The 19,917-nt window shown below is 45.0% G+C and overlaps 1 protein-coding gene across 1 annotated transcript in view; it reads right to left on the reverse strand.

The window, feature by feature from the left end:
- Positions 1 to 19,917, reverse strand: part of col27a1b (collagen, type XXVII, alpha 1b) — a 740,056-nt gene that overhangs the window by 624,116 nt on the left and 96,023 nt on the right. Inside the window, exon 4 of the mRNA XM_070863596.1 lies at positions 10,094 to 10,147. Within this exon, the coding sequence (XP_070719697.1) occupies positions 10,094 to 10,147 (54 nt within the window). The remainder of the gene's footprint in view (positions 1 to 10,093; positions 10,148 to 19,917) is intronic.

The following is a 19,917-nucleotide window of genomic DNA, read 5'->3' on the forward strand; positions in this document are numbered from 1 at the left end:
CGGAAGTGAACACCACTGAAATCCTTCCCGAGCTGAATATGGCTCGGGAAGGGAAAAGTACCCGACCACGGTAGCCGATCGATTTTTTCGGTCGACTGCCCAAACTTCGGCCCCAGTCTTTCTACAACTTACATGGCCAAAAAAAGAAGTTATTTTTTTCTCTTGACAGTGCTGGCAATTAGAATTTTCACATCTGCTATAATATGAATCAGATGCAATCCAGTTTATGTCACACCAAACAGATGCGAATATCACCTGTTACACAACTGTGATTTTTGCTCTTTGTCGGGCTGATCATTTTAGTGAATGTCCATAATGTGGCAACATTGGCTATTCCAAAAGTGCATCCAACTAAATTCCCAGATTCTTTCAATCAGCATTGTTGGAAAAGGTCACCACAGATGTTTCATTATTTGGCAGACAAGCCGCCCTGGTTCGCCGTGTTTACTGTAAGTTACAGGCAGGCATTAAGAGGAGGAGGCAGAGGGCCCCAATGGTGGATGCATCTTGTTTATAGAACTGACTAAATCAATGCGATCCAGCTCTCGCTCAATGGCATATAATAAAACCTGGAGCCAACTGAGACCCAGCAACATTCCATAGTAATGGCATGCCTCCAGAAGCACAGGGTATTTTGCTCCATCCTAGTGCAAGTTGGAGCTCATATACTTTCTATAATTTTCTTCCCTTTACTTCACTCCTCTGAATGTGCCAATTCTTGTTAGGGTATGGCTGTACAGGGACCAGCAACTCTTTATTCTCCAACTAAGTCCAATAGTTGTAATGTATTTGCTTCATGGGTTCATGGCTTAAGAATTCACAGCTACACATTTGCTGTAAAGAACTAGCTGATTTATTAAAAATCAAACTGAACCCTACCGGTTCATTCACCAGGTTCACAACTGCATGCCTCACCGTGGAAAATCTGAATTCAATTAACTGGGGTTTTATTGAGTCTTGTGGACGTCACGTGACTGGCTGAGCCACTCAGTGCAATAGCTCCACAAACCTATGAGCATGTTCACATGTGCATACATTACAATAATGAATGCCAAAAGATGTGGTTATGCTTAAATTGTATAATACTTCGGTTAGGCCACAGCTGGAGTACTGCATGCAGTTCTGGTCGCCGTATTATAGGAAGGACGTGATTGCACTAGAGAGGGTGCAGAGGAGATTTACTATGATGCTGCCTGGAATGGAGAATCTTAGTTATGAGGACAGATTGGATAGGCTGGGGTGGGTATAGTGGATAGTAAGGGTCTATTTCCATTGGTGGAGGGATCTAGTACAAGGGGGAATAGTTTTAGGGTGGTTGGTGGAAGGTTTAGAGGGGATTTGAGGGGGGCTTCTTTACACAGAGGGTTGTGGGGATCTGGAACTCGCTGCCTGGAAGAGTGGTGGATGCAGAAACCCTCACCACTTTTAAGAGATGGTTGGATGGTTGGATGGACACCTGCAGGGCTACGGACCTAGAGCTAGTAATTGGGATTAGACTGGATGACCTTTTGTTGGACGGCGCAGATATAATGGTAAGTACTGCAGGGAATAGAATACGGCCAGGGTGATCTCCTGGACTAGTTTTGATTGCCTGGATCGGTCGGAGAGGAATTTTCCCAGATTTTTTCTCCCTAAATTGGTCTGGGTTTTTCTCTGTTTTTTGCCTCTCCCAGGAAATCACATGGCTCCGGTTGGGGTGGAGTCTATGTCCCTGCGAAACATGGGCCCCTACACAGGCCTTCGCCTAGAAGCCCAGGATCGCAAGTCTCCGAATCTCCCGGACCACCAGATAAGTTTGTATAAAATTTTTCAGGTCGAAGGCATCCGCCTGTGGGAAGCCTCCGACTGCCAATTTCGGGGCCAATATAATAAGTCTGTATTCTAAGGCAGCAGCTCAGCGTAGAGGATCAATGTTCAGTTTTGGCATTAATAGTGCGCAAATGAATACAAGAGTAAAAAATAATGGGAAGCACATGTATATCTGTGAACAGGCATTTAGCGCATTAAAAAAAATGTAACATACAAAATGCAAAGATCACAAGTGAAAATAAAAAAGACTGAGAATAAATCTGAACAGTTACAGATTCACAGTTCACTTTTTCCTATACTGCCTCTCCATTTCAGAGCCACTTCAAAGTTTCAAACCCTTTAATAGAACTTGAACAATACCCCAAACCAGCAGTGCAGCACAGCACAAAACAGTCATCCGAGGCATGCAGAACTTTCCAATTGCCAAAATAAGTTTAAAAACACCAGCAACGAGTTTCCAAAGCTTTCATAAAAACAGCAATTAATGGGGGGGGGCACTTTCAAATAAATTAGCCACATTGCAGTTTTACAAGATTTAAGTAGCCAGCAGATATATGTCATTACAGGCTAAGTTCAAATTTCACACTGCTCTGAAGAAATAGTAGTGATGGGTGGTTATGGAGGATGTGGAGGCAAGGCAGCTGAATGGAGTTAAGATCAGTTATGATCTCACTGAATGGCCTCCTCCTGTTCCTATGTTCCATGGGTGTCTTATTCCCAGACTTGTGTCTTGGTATCTGGAGTGGGGTAGTTGGGGGTGGGGGATGGTGGGGGAGGGAGTGTAATGCTCTCTTGTGCCAAAGGTCATTGCACTCACCATCATCATAGGCAGTCCCTCAAAATTGAGGAAGACTTGCTTCTACTTTAAAAGTGAGTTCCCAGGTGACTGAACAGTCCAATACAGGAATTACAGTCTCTGTCACAGGTGGGACAGACAGTGGTTGAAGGAAAGGGTGGGTGGGGAGTCTGGTTTGCCGCACGCTCGTTCCGCTGCCTGCGCTTGCTTTCTGCATACACTCGGCGATGAGACTCGAGGTGCTCAGCGCCCTCCCGGATGCTCTTCCTTCACTTAGGGCGATCTTTGGCCATGGACTCCCAGGTGTCGGTGGGAATGTTGCACTTTATCAAGGAGGCTTTGAGCGTGTCCTTGAAACGTTTCCTCTGCCCACCTGGGGCTCGCTTGCCGTGTAGGAGTTCCAAGTAGAGCGCTTGCTTTGGGAGTCTTGTGTCGGGCATGCGGACAATATGGCCTGCCCAACGGAGCTGGTCAAGTGCGGTCAGTGCTTTGATGCTGGGGATGTTGGCATGATCGAAAACACTGACGTTGATGCGTCTGTCCTCCCAGGAGATTTGCAGGATCTTGTGGAGACATCGTTGGTGGTATTTCTCAGCGATTTGAGTTGTCTACTGTTTATTGTCCATGTCTCCGAGCCATGCAGGAGGGCGGGTATCACTACGGCCTTGTAGACCATAAGCTTGGTGCCAGATTTGAGGGCCTGATCTTTGAACACTCTCTTCTTCAGGCGACCGAAGGCTGTGCTGGCACACTGGAGGTGGTGTTGGACCTCATCATCGATGTCTGCCCTTGCTGATCATAGGCTCCCGAGGTATGGAAAGTGGTCCACGTTGTCCAAGGCCACGCCATGGATCTTGATAACTGGGGGGCAGTTGGTGGAGGACCTCTGTCTTACGGATATTTAGTGTAAGGCCCATGCTTTCGTACGCCTCGGTGAAGATGTTGACGACGGATTGGAGTTCAGCCTCTGAATGTGCGCAGACGCAAGCATCATCTGCATACTGTAGTTCGATGACAGAGGATGGGACGGTCTTGGATCTAGCCTGGAGGTGACGAAGGTTGAACAGGTTCCCACTGGTTCGATAGTTTAGTTCCACTCCAGCGGGGAGCTTAATGAGTGTGAGGTGGTGCATTGCAGTGAGGAAGATCGAAAAGAGGGTTGGCCGATGACGCAGCCCTGGTTGACTCTGGTCCAGACGTGGATTGGGTCTGTGGTGGATCCATTGGTCAGGATCATGGCTTGCATGTCATCATAGAGCAGAAGAAGGATGGTGACAAACTTTTTGTGGCAGCCAAAACGGAGGAAGATGCTCCATAGTCCCTCGCGGTTAACAATGTCAAAGGCCTTTGTAAGGTCAAAGGAGGCCAAGTACAAGCGTTTGTGCTGTTCCTTGCATTTCTTTTGCAGTTGTCGCATCGTAAAGATCATGTCCGTTGTACCCCGTAGTGTGCCTCCGGGAAGAGCTCCTCAGCTATAGGGAGAAGATGGTTGAGGAGGATTCTAGCGATGGCCTATACACAGCCTGTATATCAATAGCAATATCAAGGACATTAGAGCGTCTATGAAAAGGGTTCTTATTTGTTTTCAGAAGCTTGAGCTCTTGCATTTCCAATCGTCACATCTGGTTTGCATGGCATTCATTCTAAGCTTTGTCCTCGGGTGCTGCTGGCAATGGTAGCCCTGAAGTTGGCAGCGACACTATAGTTTGCATAGACTGGGCTTGTATTCCCTTGAATGCAAAAGATTAATGGGTGATAATGGAGGTGTTTAAGATGATCAAAGGAATTGATAGGATATATAAAGAGAAATTATTTCCTCTTGTGTGGGAGTCCAGAACAAGGGAGCATAATCTTTTTGATCTAGGAGTCCTTGGAACAATTTGATGTGGCAGTGACCTAATACATAGGAACTTAGGTGCACGAGTAGGCCATTCAGCCCCTCGAGCCTGTTCCACCATTCAATGAGATCATGTCTGATCTGCGACAACTCAATATACCCACCTTTGGCCCATATTCCTTAATACCTTTGGTTAACAAAAATCGATCAATCTCAGATTCAATATTAACAATTGACTTGGCACCAATTGCATCAATAAATGCATACTCTCTGTTTAATACTTGGATTGTTATTGTAAATGTTCTAATTTTTTGTGATGTACCAGTGGGTTTTGATTTCTGTTATGTTTGTTACTTGATAACAGCTGCAAGCTCAAATATAAAGTTATCAAAGAAACTGCTGGGGACATTTTATGATTTAGTGTTCTTGGCACAGAGCTGCAATATTTTTAAATGGACTAAAAATCGTGTGGGTTATGCACTGATCCCTGCATAAAACTTCCCATATGCGCACTTGCCGCGTGAACTCTGAGTACTAACTTGTAAAATTTGCCCCTAAAAACTGGCCTCCCCATTGAGAAAGGTCCACTTCCCAGTTTCGGAGTTCAGCAGCTGCAGAGAGCTTACATAGTTCAACAAAACCAGCGCATCTGATGATCTGAAATTTGCCCAGTATCAGTTCAACGCAACTTCTTGCAATACAAGTTTACCAGTTTCTAGCAATTGCAAAAATATTTTAAAGGGTCAGTTAATTGTAGTGTATTATAATCACTGACCCACCTTCACCCCCAGCTGAACAAATACACAAAGCATTTATAGGAGATAAATGATTCACTTTTACAAGAGCTAAATAAAGTTCAATGCCAGCTTTGTAATCTCTGTGTTCAGCAAAAAGGATAGAAGGCACAGTAATGACAACTTCATAATGGTAATAGAAGGAAATGAAAAGTTGTCGTAGCTCTGGGGAGTAGATAGAATCATAGAATCATAGAAAAGTACAGCACAGCAGGAGGCCATTCGGCCCATCGAGTCTGTGCCGGCTCTTTAGAAGAGCAATCCAATTAATCCCACACCCGTGCTCTTTCCCCATATCCCTGCAATTTTTTCTCCTTCGCGTATTTATCTAATTCCCTTTTGAAGGCTGTTGTTGAATCACACATACTGGACTCTGCCAGTGCCTCATCATTCACCGCCCCTCTCCACATTTCTCTTCAGTATGCCCATGTAAACAAAGCCCTTGCCACCCGCAATCTTATTCAGGCTGACTGTGATGTCATCATGGCATTGTCGGAAACTTAGCTTACAGATGACGACATCTTGCCCCTCACTGAAAGAATAGCCATCCCTGGCTATTCTTTCCACCACCTGACCCACCCAAACCGCACAGTATCGGTATGGCCCTAGTCACCAAATCACACTTTGGTCAGACGGATTGGGAGAGTAAGGAGATGCTCTCTAATAGTGAAAGGCTGGGAGAAGGACAGAAGCTCGTTGATGCCTGTGTCCATTCTACGCCATCATGTAAGCTTGCACGAATGTTAGTAGTTGGTACAGTTGTAGCAGGACTTCCTTACTTTTATACTCCATCCCCCTTGCAATAAAGGCCAACATTCCATTTGAACATAAGAAACAGAAGCAGGAGTAGGCCATTTGGCCCCTCGAGCCTGCTCCGCCATTCAATAAGATCATGGCTGATCTGATCTTGGCCTCAACTCCACTTCCCTGCCCGCTCCCCATAACCCTAGACTCCCCTGCAGTTCAAGAATCTGTCTATCTCCACCTTAAATATATTCAATGACCCAACCTCTACAGCTCTCTGGGTAAAAGAATTCCAAAGATTCACGACCCTCAGAGAAGAAATTCCTCCTCATCTCAGTTTTAAATGGGCGAACCCTTTTTCTGAAATTATGCCCCCCTAGTTCTAGATTTCCCCACGAGGGGAAACATCCTCTCAGCATCTACCCTGTCAAGCCTCTTCAGAATTTGATATGTTTCAATAAGATCCCCTCTCATTCTTCTAAACTCCAATGAGTATAGGCCCAACCTGCTCAACCTTCATAAGACAACCCTTCTCTGAACTGCCTCCAATGCAAGTATATCCTTCCTTAAATAAGGAGATCAAAACTGTGCGCAGTACTCTAGGTTTGGTCTCACCAATGCCCTGTCCAGTTGTAGCAGGACTTCTCTACTTTTATACTCCATACCCCTTGCAATAAAGGCAACATTCCATTTGCCTTCCTGATTACTTGCTGTACCTGCATGCTAACCTTTTGTGTTTCATGTACGAGGACACCCAGATCCCTCTGTACTGCAGCATTCTGTAGTTTAAATAATATTCTATTTTGCTAATCTTCCTACCAAAGTGAATAACCTCACATTTTCCCACATTATACTCCATTTGCCAAATTTTTGCCCACTCATTTAACCTATCTATATCCCTTTGCAGACAATTAAGTAATCTCTGAAAGTAATAAACCCACAGCAATTCCAGCAAGAGCACGTTGGGTTCGGATGGAGGTGCAGCCACAGACAGTCAGTGTTCTGCATCCTCTGAAGCTTGCCCGTCGGCTACTCATCCATCTTCTGGTGCTACTCTTTGAATTAGGAGAGAATCTAGCAGTGCAGCACAGTCACAGCCAGTGTGGAGATGTTTGCAACACACAATAGGCGTACGCCAGCAAAACACATTAAACAAGTACACCACCACTGCGCAAAGCAAATTAAACATATTCACTTTTACTACATTTTGAAATCTGTGATTCATTTACTGCAGAAAAGAAAGCATCGGTTTTCCAAAAAGCAAACCAACAAAGTGACTGCCTTCTAAAATGTCCACTGTGGGATTAAAGGGCAGTGGTAATGTTCATTGGCGCCAGTAATGCACTGCAGATGCCTAACCGTTATAGCAAGTCTTTGATGACCAGGTGGCACACTGAGTCATCACCTCCCTGATCAGTCTGGGCCTCCTCCTGCACTGCCTTCTGCCATGCCAACACAGCTGACTGTTATGTCCTCTGCACTCTCCAGCCACCCTCTCCTCCTGTTCCTCACCCCATCTCTCTGACAAAAACATTCCTGTTCATTAAGTTCACAAACTTCCAGGTCCGACCTTGAGTAAAATCCCACTTTTCGATTTGGCATTGCAACTGTAGAACGATCCCCCGAGTTCGCCATTAATAACTTTATTTAGGCCTGAATAAGCAAAAATCTACTTTTCTTAACTTTCTACTTTGCTCGTTAATTCGTTTTATAAAGGCTAATGATGGTCAGAGCATGACAACATGGGCATTTCAGCTGTCATTAACCAAGTTTACAAAACAGAAGGTTTCAGCTCAAAGATGATTCAGTGTAGGTCAAAATCGATTATGGGTGAATCCACATTTGGACTATCATCCAAGTTTGGCCGCTTTAAACTTAAACAGGAGATAAATGGATTGAAAGAGTTTAGAGTAAGGTGACCAGAATCAAGCCAGAACTGGGAGCTCTAAGTTATGAGAGGAAGCTTTCAGAGCTGAATTTAACTGGAGAAAAGTATTCTGGTGGGTACGCATTCAGGTCTTTAAAATGCTAAGCAAGTTATCTGACTCTTTTTTAATTCATTCCTCGGATGTGGGCATCGCAGCCAAGGCCGGCATTTATTTCCCATCCTTAATGACCTTGAGAAAGTGGTGGTGAGCCGCCTTCTTGAACCGCTGCAAGTCTGTATGGTGAAGGTATATTTCACCGTGCTGTTAGGGAGGGAGTTCCAGGATTTTGACCCAGCGACCATGAAGGTATGGCTGATATATTTCCAAGTCAGGATGGTGTGTGACTTAGAGGGGAACTTGCAGGTGGTGATGTTCCCATGCGCCTGCTGCCCTTGTCCTTTTAGGTGGTAGAGGTCGTGGGTTTGGGAGGTGCTGCCGAAGAAGCCGTGGCAAGTTGCTGCAGTGCATCTTGTAGATGGTACACACTGCAGCCACAGTGCGTTAGTGGTGGAGGGAGTGAATGTTTAATACAGTGGCAGGTCGGGTGTGCTCTGTCACGCAGGTGCCCTATGGCGTGCTCAGGGCGGACAGAAACCTCCCGTGGAGCAGAAGCGGGCTTCTTTGTTCTGGACGGTGTCGCGCATCTTGAGTGTTGTTGGAGCTGCACTCATCCAGGGAAGTGGAGCGTGTTCCATCAGACTCCTGACTTGTGCCTTGTAGATGGTGGAAAGGCATTGGGGAGTCAGGTGGTGAGACACTCGCTGCAGAATACCCAGCCTCTGACCTGCTCTTATAGCCACAGTATTTATGTGGCTGGTCCAGTTAAGTTTCTGATCAATGGTGCCCCCCACCCACTTCAGGATGTTGATGGTGGGAGAATCGGCGATGATAATGCCGTTGAATGTCAAGGGGCGGTGGCAATCGCTTGTCACTCTCGCTTGTTGGAGATGCTCATTGCCTGGCACTTGTGTGGCACGAATGTTACTTGCCACTTATTAGCCCAAGCCTGAATGTCGAGCAGGTCTTGATGTTTGCAGGCACGGACTGCTTCATTATCTGAAGAGTATGAACTTGTACTTGAACTGTGAGAATAGAACTTGAGGACACCGATTTGAAAACAATAAGCTTTAAATTGAGAGACTAGAAATGAGAAAGATTATTTTGATGGACTAAATGATCCATTCTTGTTTTAGCATTTTTATGTTCCTCTGATATGTACCTAAGTTAGGTTGCAGTCGGGTGATTCACTGGTAATTTGCTTATGTTTTCTTATGTCTACTTACATTGCTACTCTGGACTGTTGCCCAGCTCCCACTAGTTTGTCTGAGCTTTATTTATTGCAGTAAGTACACATTTTTCCTCAGTTACTTATGATGCTATTTTCACCATTTTATGTATTCCACACTGTTTCAGTAGAACTTACAGTTCATTTACAAATCACAGTGGCCACCTTGGCAAGGTGCAGGGTAAACAAATGAGTTAATACCACATACAGATAAAATGGGCGAAATTTATGTTCGACAGCCAGCATCAACTTATTTCTTACCACAGGTTACTAGAACAAATAGGTTTCTGTGCAAGAAAATGTGACACTGGATATTTAAATGAGCATCATCTTGACGAAGAAAGGTTTGGCAAGCCTTTATTTTGTTTGAAAAGGGAAAAAGAACCTGGTTATTTTTGTCAGAATTACATTACACACAAGGAGCAATTTACAATTCACGTGTACTCAGGGAACATTTAGTTCCTGGGCATAAAGCAGGGGTTAGAATGGGGAAAGACCTGTTGGGATAAAAATTGCACCTCGTTGTGCCTGTCTTACAGGCGTAAAATGGGATTACGAGCGACGTTGCCGTTAGGCTGTGCGACCACGCGCCGCTCTACAGCACCTGCACAGCCGGCTCACCGGCTTTTAAATAGGAAAAACTACGCAGGCGCGGTATTTTGAATAGGCCGCGCAGCCCCTTAAAGGGGCCCTGCATCCCCCCAAAAATTAACGAGAACATTGCTTATGAGGTGTAATTTTAGGGATCAACATCCTGTGAGTGTTGGCAGAGCCTCAAATCACAATATTGATGCTGGCCTGAAGTAGCTGTTCTCACTCTTTCATGCCCTGAACGAGTTGATACTCAAACCAATATTTTGAATGAGTTAAAAGTAAAAGAAAAAGATTTCAGGCACTTACCCGAGGTCCTCTTTTTCCGGATGGGCCGGGTAGGCCTGGAGGGCCGAGGGGACCCTGTACAAAAACAATTAATATGTATTAACGTATTGCACAATCATTATTCTATCTTTTAGTACAGCAATTAGTTACTAATCCTACTTGAGGTGACAGAGTTCATGCATTATTCGTCAGAATATCAGCAATGCTTTCCACAGAGAATTAAGAATTCTCAGAAAACTGACTCAGACTTGACACGGCCACCTCTTAATGAGGGTATTAATTATGAAAGAGTAATCTCTGTGCGAAGCAAAAAGGTTAGAAAGCACAGGGAATACAACTTATTTCATAATGGTAATAGAAAAGGAAAAAAGTTGTCGTAACTCTGGGAAATAGGTAGTCATAGAATAGTACAGCACAGAAAGAGGCCATTCGGCCCATCGAGTCTCCGCCAGCTCCTTCGAAGAACAATCCAGTTAGTCCCACTCCATCACCATATCCCTGCAATATTTTCTCCTTCAAATGTTTATCCCATTCCCTTTTGAAGGTTATTATTGAAACTGTATCCACCACCGTATCAGGCAGTACATTCCAAATCCTAACCACTCGTTGTGTAAAATGATGTTTCCTCATGTCGCCTCTGGTTCTTTTGCCAAACACCTTAAATCTATACCATAGAATGATAAAGTTTGACATAATGTAAGATTCAAAAGTACCAGAGACCAGATGCATCAGTTTAACAAAACTTCAAGGAAATGTGGGAAGAACTTAAGCAAAATGATTGGGCAATTTCTTCAACACTCCAGTAGTTAACAAGTGGAATACCTTTAAAGTCATACAGGATAAATAAAGGATTAGCAAGTGTAGAATAAACATGCACGACCCGAATGCATTTTGATGTATATTAATGACAGCATAATTTCAAAGTTTGCAGATGACACAAAACTCGTAAATGTAGTAAACAATGAGGAGGAAAGTAACATAATTCAGTAGGACATAAACTGACTGCTGAAATGGGCAGATACATGGCAGATGAAATTTAACACAAAGATGTGTAAGGTGATACATTTTGAAAGGAAGAATGAGGAGAGGCAATATAAACTAAATGGTACAATTTTAAAGGGGGTGCAGGAACAGAGAGACCTCGATGTGTTTGTGCATAAATCTTTGAAGATGGATGGACAAGTTGAAAAGGCTGTTAAAGCATATGGGATCTTTGGCTTTATTAATAGAGGGATAGAGTGCAAAAGTATGGATGTTATGCTAAACCTTTATAAAACACTGGCAAGCCTCAGCTGGGGTATTGTGTTCAATTCGGGGCACTACACATTAGGAAGAATGTCAAGGCCTTGGAGAGGGTGCAAAAGAGATTTACTAGAATGGTACCCGGGATGATAACTTCAGTTATGTCGGGAGACTGGAGAAGCTGGGATTGTTCTTTTTAGATCAGAGAAGGTTAAGAGAAGATTTGATAGAGTTTCAAATTCAGCAGAAGGGAGGCTGAAGCACTTCCTTGAGGGGCCAGGGAGAGCACTCATAAGAACATAAGAAATAGGAGCAGGAGTAGGCCATATGGCCCCTCGAGCCTGCTCCGCCATTCAATAAAATCATGGCTGATCTGATCCTGGTCTCAACTCCACTTTCCTGCCCGTTCCTCATAACCCTCAACTCCCCTGTGGTTCAAGAATCTGTCTATCTCAGACTTGAATATATTCAATGACTCAGCTTCCTCAGCTCTCTGGGGCAGAGAATTCCAAAGATTCACAACCCTCATCTCCATCTTAAATGGCGACCCCTTATTCTGAAACAATGCCCCCTAGTTCTAGATTCCTCCATGAGGGGAAACATCCTCTCAGCATCTATCCTGTCAAGCCCCCTCAGAATCCTATATGTTTCAATAAGATCACCTCTCATTCTTCTAAACTCCAATGAGTACAGGCCCAATCTGCTCAAACTTTCCACATAAGACAACCGCTTCATCCCAGGAATCAACCTCGTGAACCTTCTCTGAACTGCCTCCAATGCAAGTATATTCCTCCTTAAATAAGGAGACCAAAACTGTACGCAGTACTCCAGGTATGGTTTTACCAATGCCCTGTACAGTTGTAGCAGGACTTCCCTATTTTTATACTCCATCCCCCTTGCAATAAAGGCCAACATTCCATTTGGTTTCCGAATCACTCCTGCTCCTCCTGGCCCATAAGGAGTGCTGGAAGGACACATATCTTGTGCCTCCGACAGCTCCCGCCTCCCTTTCACTGTCGGTTTCCCCAATCCCTGGCAAACAAATAACATTTACATTGGGTTCCCGGTTGAACTATAGCAGCCTGACTTAAATATGTTAATGAAGAGACCCGCCTCTCCACGGCGTGATACTCAAGATATCATAAAACCCGGCGGCGTGAAAACAGCAACGGGCGCAAATACAGCGTGTTGAGGGGTGCATTCCCCGTTAATTCATTTTTAACGCCGACCCTCTCCTGCCCATCGAGGGGAGATGGGTGAGGAGTTGTTAATATCAAGGCCTACCTGTTTAAATACCTATAATCAGTAAATAGCTTTTCAGTTTGCTTCTAGAATAATTTCAGTGGAAGCAGCATGAATTTGAAAAGGGATTCTAGCTGGAAGGAAATAATAAATAGAAAGTGAATGAACTCTTAACTGTAAGGTTAGTAACAACCAGCTGCCGAGCTACCCTACCCACTTCCCCAAGAATCACTATCATAATAATCATCATTTTTTTTCCTTTATTTTGTGTGTTACAGGTAGCACTTCATTAAAAACCTCAGCTGCCACAAAATCATTACGGGGACGAAATTGGCCCTCGCCCCGATTGGGATTGGTAACCTTCCGGGGCCAGGACATTTGGTGCCTGGCGCGGAAGTCCTGTCCCCGACATTGAATTGGGCCTACTGTCCCTCAAGGGAAGCGTAACACAATCTCTGGCACTCCACTTCCTTTGGGGGGGCGTGAGGGACTGAATCCAGCGCTGCGCAGAGGCTCCGTGTATCGCTAACGCGCTACAAAGTCCCTCCCCTTTGCTTAAAGGGGAGCGCTGCTGTGCACTCTGCACGGGCTCTGATGGCCGCTGCTGGCCCAAGATGGAGTGACAGGCTGCACGATGGCGGCTCGGACCATGCTAGGACCAGCATCGTCGAGGCGGCCCGAGAGTTGGCCTTGCAGGGCAACTTCCCCCGCGGAGCGTTAAAGGTGCAGCACGGGGCGTTGAGACGTCATCACCAGTTGCGCGGCAGCCCGGGGCACTAAGCGTGGGCCTGCCAAAGCAGCGTCTCCACAACCTCCCGCATAATTTCCTGGGAGGCTGTAGCGCCCTCCTCCCCCGGGCGAAAACTGGGAGGCGCTAACAGAGCTATAGAAAGGGCCAATTTAGCCCCCTAGGTTTATCTTAAAGACTGTGGAAACTAAATGGACCCCTTGACTGTATTTGTCCCCGAGATGCTTAGAGGATTAAAGACAGAGAGAACTGTTAGAATAACCTTTCAAGATAGAACCTGTCTTATCTGATGTTTCAATTACTCCAATTTAGAAGCCTAGCCATCCAGAGAGTTAATAGTTCTGTTGTAAGTTCTAATTAAGAAATAAATGTAACTGAGAGTTCTGAGAAGTTCTGCTTTGATGCTAGAGTTCGCCAATGTTTGGGTCCGATCTCTTCCCCCTGTATTTGTCTGTAGTTTGGGAATAATAATACGGGTGTTGGCAGCATGGTTCTTGCTCACAGGCAGTGACATACCTCACTGCCACCTGGGGATCTGGCTGCTTGCCCACACCTTGTCAAACAGCTTTCCATTTTAACCACATGATGTACACAACCTCAGCTCACAGCAGCGCAGACAGACACAAATGTCCTCATGCTGCTCAGTAGAACTGAGGAGAAGAAAATAGGTTCTCTGTCAAAAATCTCTCACCCCAAACAATCCCTGTAGATCAAATCTAATGCAGAAATATCTCAATGCTATGGATAAATTGACCCACATAACTATAGAGCCCAGGATCTTTAAACTTTAACAGAGAATAACAGATTTAGCCGTCAAAAATTGGCCATGTGGTCGATAGTGAAGAAGAAAGCTGTAGACTGTAAGAAGATATTAATGGACTGGTCAGGTGGGCAGAACAGTGGCAAATGGAATTCAATCCAGAGAAGTGTGAGGTAATGCATTTGGGGAGCGCTAAAAAGGCAAGGGAATACACAATAACTGATAGAACACTGAGAAGCTGCAGAGGAACAGAAGGACCTGGGAGTGCATGTTCACAGATCCCTGAAGGTAGCAGGACAGGAAGATAAGGTGGTTAAGAAGGCATACGGAATACTTGCCTTTATTAGCCGAAGCACAGAATATAAGAGCAGGTAGGTTATGTTTGAAATGTATAAAACACTAGTTAGGCCACAAATTTAGTCTGCGTGCAGTTTTGGTCACCACATTACAGGAAAGATGTGATTGCACTAGAAACGGTACAGAAGAGATTCACGAGAATGTTGCCTGGACTGGAGAATTTTAGCTATGAGGAAAGATTGGATAGGCTGGGGTTGTTTTCTTTGGAACAGAGGAGGCTGAGGGGAGACCTTATTGAGCGGTATAAAATTGGCTAGATTGGATAGGAAGGACCTATTTCCATTAGCAGAGGGGTCAATAACCAGGTGGCATAGATTATAAGTAATTGGTAGGAGGTTTAGAGGGAATTTGAGGAGAATTATTTTCACCCAGAGGGTGGTGGGGGTCTGGAACTCGCTGCCTGAAAGTGTGGTAGAGGCAGAAACTCACCGCATTTAAAAAGTACTTGGATATGCACTTGAAGGGCCGTAACCTACAGGGCTACAGACCAAGAGCTGGAAAGTGGGATTAGGCAGGGTAGCACTTTGTCGGCCGACACGGACACGATGGGCCGAATGGCCTCCTTCTATGCTATTAATTTCTATGATTCTATGAAGCTATGCGATGTTTGTTTTTCTGGCAATGTTTATAGACGGTTTTCTCTGTGTAATGATAAAAATCTAATTTCTTTGTTCTTGAATGTGTCTATAATAGACACCGCTCAAAAGGTGCACCTGTAAATTTCTATTCTTTGAATTTCAAGAGACAATTTAAAAGAGTCGACAACCTCCCACAGTGCAGGTGGGTGAAAAATGGTAACAACTTGTATTTATATACAGGTACAGTGCCTAAAATCCTGAACCCTCGGGACCGAGGCCGTTCCGGACTTTGTGTTTTTCCGGGTTTTGGAACGTGTTTCTGATGTCTGAAGTCCGGAAACGCCTGAGCCCAGGTTCGGGTATTTCCAGATTTCGGAACGCCAGAAGCGCGTCCCAAGTCCGGAAATTTCTGGGCCCAGGTTCCGATATTTCCAGTTTTTGGACGTCATTTTGTAGTTCTTCTCTTCGCATGCCTCGCTTCTTCGCAATACAATGTAAGTCTCCCTCTCTTGTTTTTGCAACACAGTAACTGTACCTAATGTGAGCTTCCCGGCCTGTATCTTTTGCTACCATCCTCAAATTTGAAAAGGAATATACAGTACTCAAAGCATGAAATATAATAAAGGTTTTTATTTGTAAAACAGTAAAGTTATGAAATATAAAACAGTAAATGAAGGATTTTATTTGGTAAACAGAGTAAAAATAAACAGGTACAGTTACAATTGGCTGGAGGTTGTGCTTGAGGGAGAGAACTCAGCTATGATGTCTGGGACTGATGATGGCCTGCAATGGGATTATCAAATGTGGAAATTGTTGGTGTAGTTACACGCTGTAGGTCTTCAGTCTTCTGATGCTACATCTTTTGAAAGATATTTAATATTGTTGTTTGTTTAAATAATTTGGGCTTTTCTTTCACTAATTTTTCCCGAATTCTGTAGACCTGCAGTATTTCTTCTTCACTTATGAAGCTTTGTTGCTCTGAGGCGTTAATTAATTCTTGACAAAGATTGATTGCTTTGTCAATGGGCACTTTTTCGACTTGATCACAGGCATCGACATCATCCTCACTGCTTTCATCCTTTTCTTCTGGATGCAAAACCCTCTGCATGATTTCTTCATCTGTCACTGCATGCACAATGGGAGCATCGTTGTCTATGTCCATGACTTCTGCAACATCATTTCATTCAATTCCTGCGCAGCTTTGCAAGTCGGCCCTCTTGCATAATCTAAAAGTTGAGAAATCATTGCTTTCTCCCTGGACACATGAAAGCCTTGAAAGTCCTGAGAAGCATCATCAGCAAACATAGTTGATGGCCAGATGTTATGCCAAGCATTGACCAAGGTGTCTGCAGTTAGCAAGTTCCATGCATCCGCAGCTGCCCATATGGCGTCCTTGATACAGAAAGCTTTTAAGAATGCTTTTATTCCCATGCCTGTGTTCACAGCATTAAGCAAACACCTCATAGAATAAGAGGCCGCCCATTTAAAACTGAGATGAGGAGAAATTTCTTCTCAGAGGGTTGTGGATCTGTGGAATTCGCTGCCTCAGAGAGCTGTGGAAGCTGGGACATTGAATAAATTTAAGACAGAAATAGACAATTTCTTAAATGATAAGGGAATAAGGGGTTATGGAGAGTGGGCAGGGAAGTGGACCTGAGTCTATGATCAGATCAGCCATGATCGTATTAAATGGCGGAGCAGGCCGAGGGGCCGTATGGCCTTCTCCTGCTCCTATTTTTTATGTTCTTATGTAAACTTGTTTTTGTAGAGACACTTCATCGATCTCAAAATTCCTTGGTCCATTGGCTGTATCAGTGATGTAACATTTGGAGGTAAGTAGATTCCATGGACATTATCCTTCACCAAAAGCTCAGCATCGGGATGTGCTGAGTAGTTGTCTAGCAGCAAGTATATTTTGCAGTTTTCCTCAAGGCCAGCTTCCATGCAATGAGCAAGGAAGCTGACCTCAGGGACAAAATGCTTCTCAACCAGTTCAGAAAGATTACCCTGGTTACCCATGCTTTCTTATTGGCATAATAATGCACTGGCAATATTCTCAAACCCTTGAGACATCTTGGACGCTGGCTTCTACCAATGACCATAAGCTTACACTTGTGTCCCAGCCACATTTGCAGCAGCAAGCACAGTCAACATATCTTTGATATCTTTTGCACCTGCTGGCTGCGTTTCTTCTGCTGCTGCTGCTAATATCTTTCGCAGTACGTAGCGCCCAAACACTGCTGTCTCGTCAGCATTATACATTTGCTCAGGTGAAAGGTTTTCATCAACAATTAGTTTGATGAACTCATCAATATAATTTTCAGCTGCCTCATGATCTGTTGAGGTTTTCTCACCATATACTTTCAGTTGCCTGATGCCATGATGCCTTCTAAATTTGGCTAGCCAATCAGAAGAGTACTCGCATGGAGTTTCAATCCCCAGTTGTGCATGGAATATTTTAGCTTGTTGCACCACCATTGGGCCAAAGGAACCTTTTCACTTCGCCTCTGTCGCCACCATTCCATCACTGCTCGATCCAAATCAACACATTTCAGCTTATGCATATTTTTTCTCTTACTCATTTCCTTATGAACATCATTTTCCGCATAAAACTTCATGAGCTGCTCTTTCTGTTTTCTGATATCATCATCAAAGGCAGTCCCTCAGAATCGAGGAAGACTTGCTTTCACTCCCTAAGTGAGTTCTTTGATGGCTGAACAGTCTGATACGAGAGCCACAGACCCTGTTACAGGTGACACAGAGATTCGTCGAGGGAAGGCTGGTTTGCCGTGCGCTCCTTCCGCTGCCTGCGCTTGTCCTCTTTACGCTCTTTGCGTTGAGACTCGAAGAGCTCCACGCCTTCCCGGATGCACTTTCTCCACCTCGGACGGTCTTTGGCCAAGGTCTCCCAGGTGTCAGTGGTGATGTCGTACTTTACCAGGGAGGCTTTGAGGGTGTCCTTATAACGTTTCCGCTGTCCTCCTTTGGCTAGTTTACCACAAAGGAGCTCAGCATAAAGCATTTGCTTAGGGAGTCTCGTGTCTGGCATGCGTACTATGTGGCCTGCCCAGTGAAGCTGATCGAGTGTGGTCAGTGCTTCAATACTGGGGATGTTAGCCTGGACGAGGACACTGATGTAGGTGCGCCTGTCCTCCCAGGGGATCCGCAGGATCTTGCGGAGACATCGTTGGTGATATATCTCCAGCGACTTGAGGTGCCTTCTGTACATCGTCCATGCCTCAGATCCATACAGGAGGTTTCTGATATCATAGATGGTGGAGAGTCCAACACCATACTCCTCATTCAATCTTCTCACTGAAGCACCTCTATCTAATCTCTAGAGTAACTCCACTTTCTTGGCAATTGAAAGTGAACTATGCTTCCTCTTTCCTTTATCTGAACCCATTGGGGTATTCGTTGGCCTTTTTGACATGTTTGCAATGGCACAACACAAATTCACAATCTTTACCTGTGCAGATCTTTAAATTGGGACAAACACCACAGCGATTGAGTCAGGTTGTGTGGGGTCTGATCATGGGATATAGGTGGGTCAGGTGGGGTCTCATATGGGGTGTAGGTAGATCAGCTGGGAGTAGCCCTATAATGTTTAATGCCACAATTTAAAAAAAAAAATGCTGAATTTAAAAGTGTATACACAGTACAGGTGCAGGTACAGGTAGTATTTGTTAATACAGGTACAGGTGTGCAAACTAAAAATCGCAATCTGGTTGGGTGAGGTCGGCTCAGCTCCGCTCGGAGTCATGGGGCATGGCGATCCAATCACGCGGTTTCTGCTTTGGGGAGCTGCAGTGTACTGTGCAGAGTGTGATTCTCGCCAAAGGGACTTGTATAAGAACATAAGAATTAGGAACAGGAGTAGGCCATCTAGCCCCTCGAGCCTGCTCCGCCATTCAACAAGATCATGGCTGATCTGGCCGTGGACTCAGCTCCACTTACCCGCCCGCTCCCCATAACCCTTAATTCCCTTATTAGTTAAAAATCTATCTATATGCTGTGCAGAGCTTGGTTCTGGCCGGGGACTTGCGCGCGGGAGCTTGGTTCTGGCCGGGGACTTGCGCGCGGGAGCTTGGTTCTGGCCGGGGACTTGTGCGCGGGAGCTTGGTTCTGGCCGGGGACTTGTGTGCTGCGCAGAGTTGGTGCGGACCCAGGTGCAGCGGCTGTGAAGACCTGGCCTGGAACAGGTAGGATTGGCGATTTTATTCTAGCAATTTTTGTCACTGTACAGTGGTTGGATTTCATTTGTTGACTTTTCCCTGGGCCCAGCTGGTGGCAGTAATGGTTTGGCAGGGTGTCCGGATTCCCCAACATTTTGCAGATTCTGGACGACCCTGCCATGGATCGATCCGGAGTCCGGATTCTGGAACATTCTGGGATTCCGGATTTTAGGTGCTGTACCTATAATGTAGAAAAACGCCCCAAGGCACTTCACGGAGGCGTAGTCAGACAGAAATGCACACCGAGCCAAAGAAGGAGATATTCGTAGAGGTGACCAAAAGCTTAGTCAAACAGATAGGTTTTTAGGAGGGGCTTAAAGGAGGAGGGAGGTGGAGAGGCAAAGGAGCTTAGGGAGAATTCTAACTTGAACAACCGACCAACAGCCCGTCTCAAATCTGAAAGGCCATTTTGGCCCATCGCCAAAGCACTTCAACGATCTCCGCTCAGCCTTGATGACCGATGGCAAAATGCTTAGAAGAACTGCGACATACAGAATGGATTCCTTACAGAGGACCCCGCAGTACAACCTGAAGGATCAAACTTTTCTTGCAAACAGTGGACAACCATCAACTGCCTCAGAACCGGTCATGGTCGATGCTGCCACCTTCTCCACAGATGGAAGATTAAAGTATCCCCATCATGTGACTCTGGAGCTCCTAATCAGACCCTGGAGCATATCACT

The sequence above is a fragment of the Pristiophorus japonicus genome, chromosome 20 (assembly GCF_044704955.1).
Source record: "Pristiophorus japonicus isolate sPriJap1 chromosome 20, sPriJap1.hap1, whole genome shotgun sequence".
In the NCBI taxonomy this organism is placed as follows: Eukaryota; Metazoa; Chordata; class Chondrichthyes; family Pristiophoridae; genus Pristiophorus; species Pristiophorus japonicus.